General features: G+C 43.3%; 1 protein-coding gene across 3 annotated transcripts; it reads left to right on the top strand.

The window, feature by feature from the left end:
* Positions 1–1,773: 1,773 nt before the first annotated feature.
* LOC118364193 (arginine/serine-rich protein PNISR-like) lies at positions 1,774–11,915 on the top strand. 3 transcript variants are annotated; one of them, XM_035745501.2, is made up of 12 exons: positions 1,774–2,070; positions 2,843–2,960; positions 3,070–3,252; positions 3,627–3,871; positions 3,971–4,133; positions 4,484–4,743; positions 4,937–5,089; positions 8,295–8,394; positions 9,036–9,089; positions 9,599–9,784; positions 9,876–11,103; positions 11,569–11,915. In XM_035745501.2, the coding sequence occupies exons 2-12, from the start codon at positions 2,873–2,875 to the stop codon at positions 11,597–11,599; spliced, it is 2,691 nt and encodes an 896-aa protein (XP_035601394.1). In that variant the 5' UTR covers positions 1,774–2,070; positions 2,843–2,872; the 3' UTR covers positions 11,600–11,915. The 3 variants fall into 3 exon arrangements, with proteins under 3 accessions (XP_035601394.1, XP_035601392.1, XP_035601393.1); XM_035745499.2 differs by having other exon boundaries at positions 1,775–2,070; positions 9,873–11,103; XM_035745500.2 differs by lacking the exon at positions 1,774–2,070 and adding an exon at positions 2,077–2,319 and having other exon boundaries at positions 9,873–11,103.
* The last annotated feature ends 801 nt before the right edge of the window (positions 11,916–12,716 follow it).

The raw sequence follows: 12,716 nt of genomic DNA, 5'->3' as shown, positions 1-12,716 counted from the left end.
GCTGAGTTTGAAGGTAGGCCTTGAAATGCACGAACAAGTACACCTCCAATTGACTCAAATTATGTCAATTAGCCTATCAGAAGCTTCTAAAGCCATGACATCACTTTCTGGAATTGTCCAAGCTGTTTAAAGGCACAGTCAACTTAGTGCATGTAAACTTCTGATCCGCTGGAATTGTGATACAGTGAATTATAAGTGAAATAATCTGTCTGTAAACAATTGTTGGAAAAATTACTTGCGTCATGTACAAAGTCGATTGCCAAAAGTATAGTTTGTGGAGTGGTTGAAAAACAAGTTTTAATGACTCCAACCTAAGTGTACTTCGGACTTTAAATGTACATGTAGGTAGAGTTAAAGTGACTATGTATAGATAATAAACAGAGAGTAGCCGCAGTGTAACAGAGGGGTCTGGGTAGCTCTTTGAGTAGCTGTTCAGATGTAAACACAGCCTAAGAGCAGCACAACTGTGGTCAGACAAATTCAATTTCATAACATTCACTTTAAAATATTTACAATTACTCTACTAAATCAAATTTGTGACAAATTATTACTTGGAAATAATATAATAATATAATATATATGCCATTTAGCAGATGCTTTTATCCAAAGCGACTTACAGTCATGTGTGCATACATTCTACGTATGGGTGGTCCCGGGAATCGAACCCACTACCCTGGCGTTACAAGCGCCATGCTCTACCAACTGAGCTACAGAAGGACCAGCCTGTAATATGTACCAGACGAATGACATGACATAATTTCTGAGGAATTGTTTTAACCCTCGTGTTGTGTTCGTTTCATGTTAATTAGTTATGTATTCCCAGTCCAAAATCACCGCCCCATTATAGCTGATCATAAATCCATAATAATACATATATTATCACCTAAAGTTGTGTTTGATCTTTTTTTATCAACTTACGTTCTTGTGAACATTACAAGTTTCAAACTTATATTAGCAGTTTATGGCCTGTAGGCCTTATTGACCTGAGCTCATACAACTCGTTTTTTAGGAAAAAAAGGAGAATGTATGGATTATTTTGACAATAACAAATACTCAGATGAAACATATTGTTCTATTTTTCAAAGACTACTTTGGGTCAAAGTTTAACAAGGACTCTCTCCTCCTCACCAGTGTCATGATCAACGATATGATCAAGAGCCTCACATATAGTATATTGTTTAGTCATTGTGCTGCCACAGAATTAATTGTGGGCCTCAAAAAAGGCCTCAAAAAAGCTTTATATGCCAGAGTTGCTAGAAAAGTTCTATATATTATTGAAATAATGTTGCAATTATTTGTGAGAATGCCAACAGGTGTGATTCCTGTGGGGGCCAAGAAAGGGAGTGAGGTGTATGTGTGCTCAAACACACATGCATGTGGGGGTCTGGGAGAGGAAGTGTGTCCATCTGATGAATGGGCATCATCAGATGCCTGAACTCAATATTATACACTAATTGTAGTCTCACTAATTCATTTCTAATGACTGGTCATTTTTAACCGGGAACACCACTGGTGTACAAAAGTTAAATAAAACACTCAAAATGTAATGAAAATCATCTAAATGTATTTCGTGTGTTCAGACGTCCTGTGTGGACAATTTGATTTTTATTTATCCGTTATTTTACCAGGTAAATTGACTTGAGAACATGTTATCATTTGCAGCAACGACCTGGGGAATAGTTACAGGGGAGAGGAGGGGGATGAATGAGCCAATTGTAAACTGGGGATTATTAGGTGACCGTGATGGTTTGAGGGCCAGATTGGGAATTTAGCCAGGACACTGGGGTTAACACCCCTACTCTTACGATAAGTGCCATGGGATCTTTAATGACCTCAAATCATGGAACCTTATGACAATCCGATTAAATTAACTACATTTTTCAGAGAGAAAACGTGTAAATCGGTCCAATATGATATTTGGCCCTAATGTACTATCACTAGGCCTACTTTTGGTCCCATAGAGCCCACAATGGTTTGTGACGAGAGTTGCCTCTGTGGCTGCCAGCCAGACTACTTCCAGGTCGTAGCCATTTTGAGTGCTTGACGGTGAAGACGAACCAAGTTGGAGAGGTGGGAATCGCTCAAGCGTGTTATGCTGTTTAGTTTGTGTCCATTCTCCTGATTCTATAGTAGATTATGTTAGCTGCTATTCTTTGAAGCAGTATTCCAAACTATAGCTAGCAATGTTTTTACTTTCCAACCCAAATCTTGAAAACAAGCAAACTGGCGCTAGCTAAGAGTTAGCTGGCTAACGTTAGCCAGTTTCATTTCGCACCGAGCCCGGGGAATTTGGGAAACATTGACTGAAGAAGCAGACGAGTAATGCACAATCTTTTAGATACACATGCTCGCGTTATATAATTTTATCCACATAGATATCACAATGTACTGCATGCAATGTAAATGAAATACATTTGTAGAATGAAGTGCAAACGCTAGCTAGCACCACCCAGCAAACATCCATAGCCAGCTGAGCTAACGAACATTCATGCCCCTAACTCCCGCTAGCTAGCTAGCCACAATTACGCAGATCTCAATTAGCTTTCAAGGTTAGCAATTTAGCTGAGCATTTTTTATTAGCTGGTTTCTGCACTGTCAATAAAAAGCATCTGCATCGATATCAAACTAACGTTACTTGTTTGATCTGATTTCTAAATAGCCACTGGCTACATAACTAGCTTGCTAACACTTATTTCTATTTATTTAACTAGGCAAGTCAGTTAAGAACAAATTCTTATTTTAAAATTACGTACTACCACGGCTATTCATCATTATAAGTACAGTTCATATTGAGAATATCATTATTCACTCACAGTATCATGCTTTTGTCCCACATTGGCAGGCTCCAGGTGTAGGAACTACAGGGTGAAAGATGTGGGACCAGGGTGGACAGCCCTGGCCACAATGGCCAATGAACCAGCAGCAGTGGATGCAGTCCTTCCAGCACCAGCAAGATCCAAGTGGGTGACATCACCTGTATGCATGACAGCTTAATCATTGCATTACTTACAATTTTACAAAATTACACCCTAAGCAATGCTTCTCTTGTTGTCTTTCTGTGTTGTGTAGGCCAAGTGGACTGGGCAGCATTGGCCCAGGCCTGGATTGCTCAGAAAGAGTCTACAGGCCCTACAGTGGACCAGCAGAACATTCATCCAAATGGACAGGACATCCCTGGCATGGATCCTGTGATGCCTAATAACCATGGCTCCTTCCAGGGTGACACCAATTTTGGCAGAATGTGGCAACCTGGTAAACTCTAAACATAATTTTCTGGGGATGGAGAATATCTAAGGCTTATGTCCGTGATCAGTTTTCTCACGTTGCAAGACCATCATGCTTGCTATACTCAGTATGTACATCATTTGTCTTTATATCTCAGGGATGGAGTGACTTTATCGATGTACTCAAACAAACATGTCATAGGCGAATTTCACATCCACTACATTAACATGGCTCTGCCCCAATCAACTTAGTTCCCCTGCAGTCCAGTAGTTTAATGTTAGAATAGCATGACTGCAAGTGTACGTTTTGATTTTTGGATGGTCTCTTGTAACACAAGCCTTTTGGTGGGATTAAAGAGATCCTAATGAACAATAACAATGCACATGTGTTGTTGTTTACAGAATGGGGGATGCATGGTCAGCCCCCTCCTCCTCCCATAGACCAGGCGTGGATCCCCCCAGGAACAGGACCCATGGGGACTGGGCCTATGGATGTAGTGGCTCCCTCTGAGGACAGCAACAGCCAGGACAGTCTAGAGTTCTCTGAAGGCCACCACAGGGTCTTCCCCCAGAACAGCCACGGCTTCGGGGGTCAGCCCGACAACTACGCCATGAACCCAATGGCCATAAACCAGTTTGATTATCAGGTACACACACACACACACACTTACAGTAGAGTTTCATGGCTGCTCTGTCATTCAACTATTTTGGATGGTCCTCATTTCTCATTGTCTCGCCCTCTGTAGCATGGGGCGGCTGCCACCTACGGCCCCACTCCCACAGGGTTCCACCCTCCATACTGGCAGCAGGGTCACCCACAGAACAGACGGGACAGGCCCCCAGGCTTTAGGGACCGCCAGAGATCCCCCATCCAGATCCCCAAACAAGATGCTCCTGCTGCTGCCCTCGGTGAGCATCTTCACCAACACACGGGTACAAAAACGTCCTCATTAATATATGCCATTTATCAGACGCTTTTATCCAAAGCGACTTACAGTCATGTGTGCATACATTCTACGTATGGGTGGTCCCGGGGATCGAACCCACTACCCTGGCGTTACAAGCGCCATGCTCTACCAACTGAGCTACAGAAGGACCATTAAATGGGTGGTGATCAGGATTTCATCCTTGGACACTTACTGCTGTAACAGAGGCACAGGCTTACTTCAACTCTCTTTCCGTTCATACCCACACCATCCAAAATGTTGTATCTCACCATGTTTTGTATCTCAGTGTTGCTCTCTACTTTTCTTAATTAGCTTTCCCAGGCACGCAGGAAAACAGACACACACACACAGCGTCCAATGACCTGGCACTCCTCTCAGATGCGGTGAAGAGGCGCACCCTGCCGGCCTGGATCCGAGAGGGCCTGGAGAAGATGGACAGGGAGAAACAGAAGAAGCTGGAGAAGGAGCGCATGGAGAAACAGCGTGCCGAAATGGCTAAAGATGAAGACAAAGAGAGTGACACAGTGGACGAGGGAGGCGATGGGCCTCGTTTACCCCGCAAGAGTAAATTTGTAAGCATCAATCTTTTTGTTTCCATGGTGTCATGAATCCCATTAATCTTATGAACAGAACAATGAGTTGAAAAATCCCCCAAATAATTTCATTATATTTCTGTAAAACTGTGACACTGGTGATCTTTCAGGAGGTCCTGTTGTCGTGTCTTTGTATATCTGACCTACCACCCCTTTCCCTCCCCTGTAATAGGACAGTGATGATGATGATGAAGAGGGTGATGAAGAGGAGAGGGAAGATGAGGACCTGACCAGGAAGCAGGAGCTGGCCAGCAGGAGCCCGTCACCTCCACTGGAGGACCAGAGCGAACCAGAGATGACCGAGGAGGAGAGAGAGTTCCAGCTGGTTAGTTTTGACCTACAGCTACTATTCTGACACATTGGGGTGCGTGTAGGGCTGGGCGATATATCTAATTCTAATGAATGTTCTTAAGCAATATTCTAAATGCCTGTATCGCAAGAATCTACTTTTTTGTAGGATACTCGTGTCTTTCTTTTTTTAAATATTGTCTCTTTTGCTCCTTCTGTGCTGTGTGAACCTTCCCATTTACACCAGAGATCTGTATATAATGACGAGATGCTCATGTCTCCTCCCTAACAATGGGAATCGTCCCAAGGGCGTGAAGTCATGTGACAAGCTTATGTCTAAAGTAAACCCATAGTAACGCATTGGGCTGATTTTGGACAGATTTTGGCGAGAGCGAAACTGCTCGCTTCGCATCTCCCTCTGTGTTTACACACACACACACCAAGCCCCTCCGCCAGCCACTCACAACAACAAAGATGAGCGGTCACTTCTTCATCTCTGACAAGCGGTTTCAACTTACTATTTGGATTTGAGGTTTGGTCAAACAGAATCGGTCATATGGACACCGAAACACATTGATACATTATTTTACTGTAATAAAGAAGTTAACCGATCTAACAATAACCTTTTTAGGTCTCAACTCCTCAAATTGCATGTAGTGCACACACTACTAAAATGGAAAATGAATGCTCAGTATGTAGGCGTGGCATTGCGGAATCACTAGCAGCATTTTAGCCAAATACCATTATACTAACTGTCTGTGTGTGTTTTATACATCTGCAATAAGCATAAAACACTAGTTATATAAGGAATTGGCAATTTGTTCTCATTCTGAGAAATAAGGCATGCCATTCTCAACAAAATGAACAGGCTAGCACGCTGTTCAAACATTTGGAGACGGACAGAAGTGTGTTTATAGCAATTCAACTGTTCTGCCTTGTTAGCTAGAAAATAGATTAAAGTTAACTTGAAATAGAAAGATGAGCTAGCTACTCACTAGCACGTGGGCTTGTGCTTGAGAGATTCTTTGAGACCTGCGTTCATTTTCTATAATGCCTGCTCCCAAGAAGTTAGTCATTTTTAGTGAATGTGCATTATGCATGGTTCTGGTTAAATTTGTAACAAAAATGACATTTTAATAGACAGACTTGAACGCCAGATCAGTTATTATTGCAAGTTAAACTCTTGATAAAATATTTAAATTATTAGTGGGTTGTGGAAGGCTTACATTTAGCCTAGGTATAATTTCACAATCCATGAATTCATTAGATCAATGTATTGGACCTTTAATTGTGCAGCACAGTTTATTTGGAGAAAACATAAACAAAAAACAATTAGATGTACAGTTGAAGTCGGAGGTTTACATACATTTAGGTTGGAGTCATTAACTCGTTTTTCAACCACTCCACAAATTTCTTGTTAACAAACTATACTTTCGGCAAGTCGGTTAGGTCATCTACTTTGTGCATGATGCAAGTAATATTCCCAACAATTGTTTACAGATTATTTCACTTATAATTCACTGTATCACAATTCCAGTGGGTCAGAAGGTTACATACACTAAGTTGACTTTGCCTTTAAACAGCTTGGAAAATTCCAGTACATTGTGTCAGGGCTTTAGAAGCTTCTGATAGGCTAATTGACATAATTTGAGTCAATTGGAGGTGTACTTGTTCATGTATTTCAAGGCCTACCTTCAAACTCAGCTCCTCTTTGCTTGACATCATGGGAAAATCAAAAGAAATCAGCCAACACCCCAGAATTTGTTTTTGTGGACCTCCATTAATCTGGTTCATCCTTGGGAGCAATTTCCAAACGCTTGAAGGTACCACGTTCATCTGTACAAGCAATAGCACGCAAGTATAAACACCATGGGACCACGCAGCCGTCATAACGCTCAGGAAGCAGACGTGTTCTGTCTCCTAGAGATGAACATACTGTGCAAATCAATCCCAGAACAACAGTAAAGGACCTTTACTGTGAAGATGCTGGAGGAAACGGGTACAAAAGTATCTATATCCACAGTAAAACGAGTCCTATATCGACATAACCTGAAAGGCCGCTCAGCAAGGAAGAAGCCACTGCTCCAAAACCGCCATAAAAAAGCCAGACTACGGTTAGCAACTGCACATGGGGACAAAGATCGTACTTTTTGGAGAAATGTCCTCTGGTCTGATGAAACAAAAATAGAACTGTATGGCCATAATGACCAATCGTTATGTTTGCAGGATAAAGGGGGAGGCTTGCAACCCGAAAAACACCATCCCAAACGTGAAGCTCGGGGGTAGAAGCATCATGTTGTGGGGGTGCTTTGTTGCAGGAGGGACTGGTGCACTTCACAAAATAGATGGCATCATGACGAGGAAAATGTGGATATATTGAAGAAACATCTCAAGACATGAGTCAGGAAGTTGAAGCTTGGTCGCAAATGGGTCTACCAAATGCACAGTGACCCTAAGCATACTTCCAAAGTTGTGGCAAAATGGCTTAAGGACAACAAAGTCAAGGTATTGGATTGGCCATCACAAAGCCCTGACCTCAATCCTATAGAAGATTTGTGGGCAGAACTGAAGAAGGCCTACAACCCTGAGTCAGTTACACCTGCTCTGTCAGAAGGAATGGGCCAAAATTCACCCAACTTTATTGTGGGAAGCTTGTGGAACGCTACCTGAAATGTTTGACCCAAGTTAAACAATTTAAAGGCAATGCTACCAAATACTAATTGAGTGTATGTAAACTTCTGACCCACTGGGAATGTGATGAAATAACTAACAGCTGAAATAAATCTCTTACTATTATTCTGACATTTCGCATTCTTAAAATAAAGTGGTGATTCTAACTAACCTAAGATAAGGAATTTTTACTCTGATTAAATGTCAGGAATTGTGAAACTGAGTTTTAATGTATTTGGCTAAGGTGTATGTAAACTTCAGACTTCAACTTTATATATCGTGAATCGCCTATAAGTTTGAAAAAAATATATATATAATTTTTCGGCCATATCGTCGAGGTTGTCTTTTGTTATACATTTTTACATTTCATACATTTTTTTAATACATTTTATACATTTTTTTCATTTATGTTATAGAGCCCTGATGCTCAAATGGCAGCTCTGAAATTTGTGGCCCTGTTCACTATTTTCAATTTGTAAGAACCATCCTATTCAAGACTGCAAAAATAGCCCTCTTGACAAACAAATGATTAACATTAATGTCAGAGCCTTTTCTCACATTTCTCTCCAAAGATGATTGTGACTAAAACTCTGCTGACGGAAATCCTGCTGGAGGTCACCAACGAAGAGATCCAAACTGTGGCAAAAGAGACACACCGCAAAGCCACCAAAGGTCTGCTTACCCCCATCTCCTCGAGACCACGCATCATCTGTGCCTTTCACAAAGACATCATGTTTAAGCCTGTTTTATATAGTCTGAAAACGTCACTCAATTCATCTCCGTAAGTCAGGGTAATTGTGTGGCAAACTTGGAGTATTTTCAAAATGTGTTCATATGCATCTTCGACCATTCTCTGCTAATGCAACGGAAGAAAAAGAAAATGTCCCCGGTAAAAAAGACAGCAGAGCAGCTGGTGTATTTTTAAAACAAAACAACAGTAACCTAAACTGTTTTCCCTGGTTCCTGCTCCTGAAGGTCCTACTGAATGACTGTTTCTGAACCCATTGACTTTATAACAAATGCTCACCTATCGATCAGATTCAAGTGACTTGTCCCTGTTTATCTGACACTAGTGCATTAGTACAGAGTGGTTCTGATCCCCCATTCCAACTGTCTTGACTTTGAATGTGTGTGACAGACTTTGTTTGTTAACCCCTTCTCTTCTCTCCGTTTGTCTCTTTTATTTTTTGGGGGCCAAAGACCGCTCTTGTGAATAGTGTGCCCCCTTCTCTAGAGACTTCTCTATGGTGGCTGTCTCTATGGTGGCTCTATGTGTTTTAACATGTTGTTCCTGTTGTTGATGTGAATCAAAGCTCCTGCCAAACAGCTGGCACAGTCAAGTGCACTGACTTCTCTGATCGGCATTGGTGAGTTCCCCCTCTTTTCTTCCAGGCGGGGGGGGTAAGAATCAGAGCTCAAACCCCTGTCCCCTCACTGCTTTAGTAGCTCAGAAGAGTGACTGAGGCAGCCGAAGGGAAGGGTCCACCTCACAGCTAGGGTTGCAAAATTCCCCAAACATTTCCAAAAATATATATTTGTTTTATTCCAGTTGGAAGGGAATAAGCTGTCTGTGAGGGAATCCTCCTACCTGGAATTGTTCTACTGAGATTTCTGATAAAACTGGGAATTTGGGGAACGTTTCTGAAATTTTGCAACCCTTCACAGCACAGTTTGAGTGTCTTAGCTTTACTAAGTAATTTCTTATCAGAACACTAAAGAGCATGCCATCTCACAGTAAGTGAAGTGTCAATGGGTTTCTAGTGTGTAGTTAAGTTGAAAACATAGACAGTGGCTGCGTCTTTGACGGGAAGCTTGGTTGGGTATATGGCTAGTTGCTGCGGTCTTGCTCAAAAAGCTGGGGGCTCTGTTGTGGCAGGTGGACTTGGTGACTATGGCTCAGACATGAGTGAGAACGAGGAGGAGCACAGTGCCCAGGCGTCCGAGTCCTCTGACACGGACGAGGAGGAGCTGCACCACCGTATCCGGGAGAAGATAGACGCCTTCCGACGCAAGGAGAGGGAGCTGCAGGAGAGACAAGCGCAGGAGGCGCAGCACGCACGTGGTGAGGGAACTAAACGCAATATCAATTAGCAGTGGTGATGTTGTCTTTGAGTTTAACATAAATGTTTTGTTTTCTGTGTGTCTCCCAGAAGAGATGGCGCTGGACAGAGTGAGCAGAGAGAGGGGGGATTATGACGAGGGCCAGTTAGAGAGCCTCCACAAACAGGAAGTGAGAGAGAGGGAGGCGGAACCCACAGCAGAGAGACGCAGATCCCGCAGTGAGACTGAGGTTATCAGCGAGGTCAGGCAGGCGGGCCGGGGTAAGGAGCGTGGCGCAGGGCGGGGCACCAGTGGTTCCCCTAGCAACGGACGCAGCAGCAGCTCCCATTCCAGCTCCAGCAGTGCCAGCAGCCAATCGTCTTCCTTCTCCTCATCATCCTCGGCCTCCTCACGCTCCTCTTCGCGCTCCTCCTCGCCCCGGAGGAAGAGGAGGCGCAGCCGCTCCTCCTCACACAGGGCCCGTGTTGGTGGCCGGCGCAGCCACAGTCGCAGCTCCCACAGACGTCACGGAGAGCGCAGCGTCGACAAGGCCCGAGAGAGGAGGAAGGGCAGCAGGAACCACAGCGCAGAGCGCTTAACCCGCCACCGGAACCGTAGCCACTCTCGAGAGCGAAGGGTCAGCAGAGGAGGCAAGAGCAGGTCCAAGGACAGGGCCAGCCGTAGCAAGAGCAGGGACAGAGACCGGAAGAGGAGTAGGGAGCGCAGGGACAGTCACAGCCGCAGCAAGAGCAGGGACAGAGACAGGAAGAGGAGCAGGGAGCGCAGGGACAGCCGCAGCAAGAGCAGGGACAAGGAGAGGGACAGAGACAGGAAGAGGAGCAGGGACAGCCGCAGCAGCAAGCACAAGCAGAAAGCCTCCAAGGATAGGGACAGGAAGAAAGACCGGAGCGGCAGCCACGACAAGAAGGAGAGAGAGAAGAAGGAGAAGGAGAAAGAGTCAGATAGGAAGAAGCAGAAAGCCAAAGAGAAAGAGAGGGAAAAGGAGAGAGCGAAGGAAAAGGAGAGGGATAGGGATAGGGAGGTGAGCTCTGTGGTGGCGGAGGAGAGCAACGCCAAATCCAAGAAAAGGAAAGAGAGCAGCGATCACACAGACCCTCAGGGTGACAAGCACTCCCATCAGGGTAGCAAGGCTAGCAAGAAGGGCTCTACCAAATCTAGCAAGAGGTACTCTGACTCAGAGTCGAGCAGGTCCCCCACCCCCGAGCTTAGCAAGGAAAAGAAGTCTAAGAAATCCAAACGTAGTCGCTCAAGATCAACGGAAAAATCTCACAAGTCTGGTAAGAAGGCAAGCCGCAAAAACAAGTCTAAGTCACGATCAAGGTAGTATTCCATTTTTTACCATCTCTTTTTCTGTTGTATCATGTTGTGTGTGTCGTATTTGAGGCCTACTGCCCAGTAATATTTTTTTTAGCACAACTTTCCTTGTTTTCTGTCAGGGCTCAAGGCTACCTTACAAAGTGAAATAATAAATATTTTCATGTGTTTAAAAAAGGAACCATTTGTAGCCAAGTTTCTGTTCCTCAGACTGTCTCCGTAGTGCCCACTGTTGGCCATGTGCAGCATATCAATCCATTTTAATGCCTTGTGTGAATGTCGTAACTGTTCTTCCCAAAGGAGAGTGACCAAGTTCATTCGGGAATCAATGCAATATATTGTCCTCATGATGAGCTGATGTTAACAGGGCCCCAGTGAGGGTGTGTTTATTTTGCCTGTGTGTCATTTTGCATGAGTGTGTGTGAGAGTGGTGTAGCACCATTAATGTTCCCCTTTGCGTCTCTGTTTCAGGTCCACGTCTCCCACCAGGCGCAGGCGTTAAGGAGCGCAGGGCTCCCTGATCTGTGCACTTACATTTAAATTCCATGAGTTTAACAGGCTTGTCTCATTATAGAGGCAACGGTGTAGGTGAACTCTCCACTCCCACCCCCCCACCCCCCACCTTCTATCTTTGTAAATATGTGATTTTTAAGTGCAAGTTGGCAAACAGGACATTTTGAATGCTAGGTTTTTGCCTTCTATCATGCAAAGCTCGGAGGCTTTGTAGTCAGTAGAATCTTGGAAAGATGTCATTTTAAAAAGCTTAACAGAATAAACGTATTAATGTAAATTGTCCAATAAAACTGAAATGATCCCTTGTTCTGGGTATTTTCTTTGTCTACTGTATAACTGTTCCCCAATGGTGATGATGAACTCATCCAGGACTGCATGGGAAACACAATTTATGTACCACACTAAAGGCATGACTGAAGTGTTGAATGTCACTCATTTGTTAGTGGAGTAGATGCATTTATTTTAAAAAATAAAATGAGATTGACATATGTGCAACTGACTTTCAAATCATTACTTTATGATTTTTTTGAGGGTTATCATTAAACCTGCAGTAATTTGGATTGAGTGCAATTGATAACATGCCATTATTAATTGCGTTTAATTCATATAATTTGGAATAGTCTTTTCGAAATTCTAATGGCAAAGAGGAACATTTTTGTATTTCAGCTATATGAACACTACAAATTCACCATATTTTATACATACTGAACAAAAATAAACGCACCATGTAAAGTGTTGATTTGATGAGTTGAAATAAAAGCTTTTTTCTCTCATTTTTGTCCACAATATTGTTTACATCTCTGTTCATGAGCATTTCTCCTTAGCCAAGATAATTCATACACCTGACAGGTGTGGCTTATCTAGAAGCTGATGAAACAGCATGATCATTACACAGCTGCACCTTGTGCTGAGTACAATAAAAGGCAACTCTTAAATGTGCAGTTTTGTCACAACACAATGCCACAGATGTCTACATTTTGAGGGAGTGCGCAATTGTCATGCTGACTGCAGGAATGTCCACCAGAGAATGTAATGTTAATACTGCCTCTTTGCCTATGCCCTTCCAGGTCCACACATGGCTGCACCCCTGCCCAGTCATGTGAAAT

This window comes from Oncorhynchus keta, chromosome 31 (genome assembly GCF_023373465.1).
Source record: "Oncorhynchus keta strain PuntledgeMale-10-30-2019 chromosome 31, Oket_V2, whole genome shotgun sequence".
Lineage (NCBI taxonomy): Eukaryota > Metazoa > Chordata > Actinopteri > Salmoniformes > Salmonidae > Oncorhynchus > Oncorhynchus keta.
Note: the sequence above shows the minus strand (reverse complement) of the source record. Positions and strands in the feature narration are given on the sequence as shown.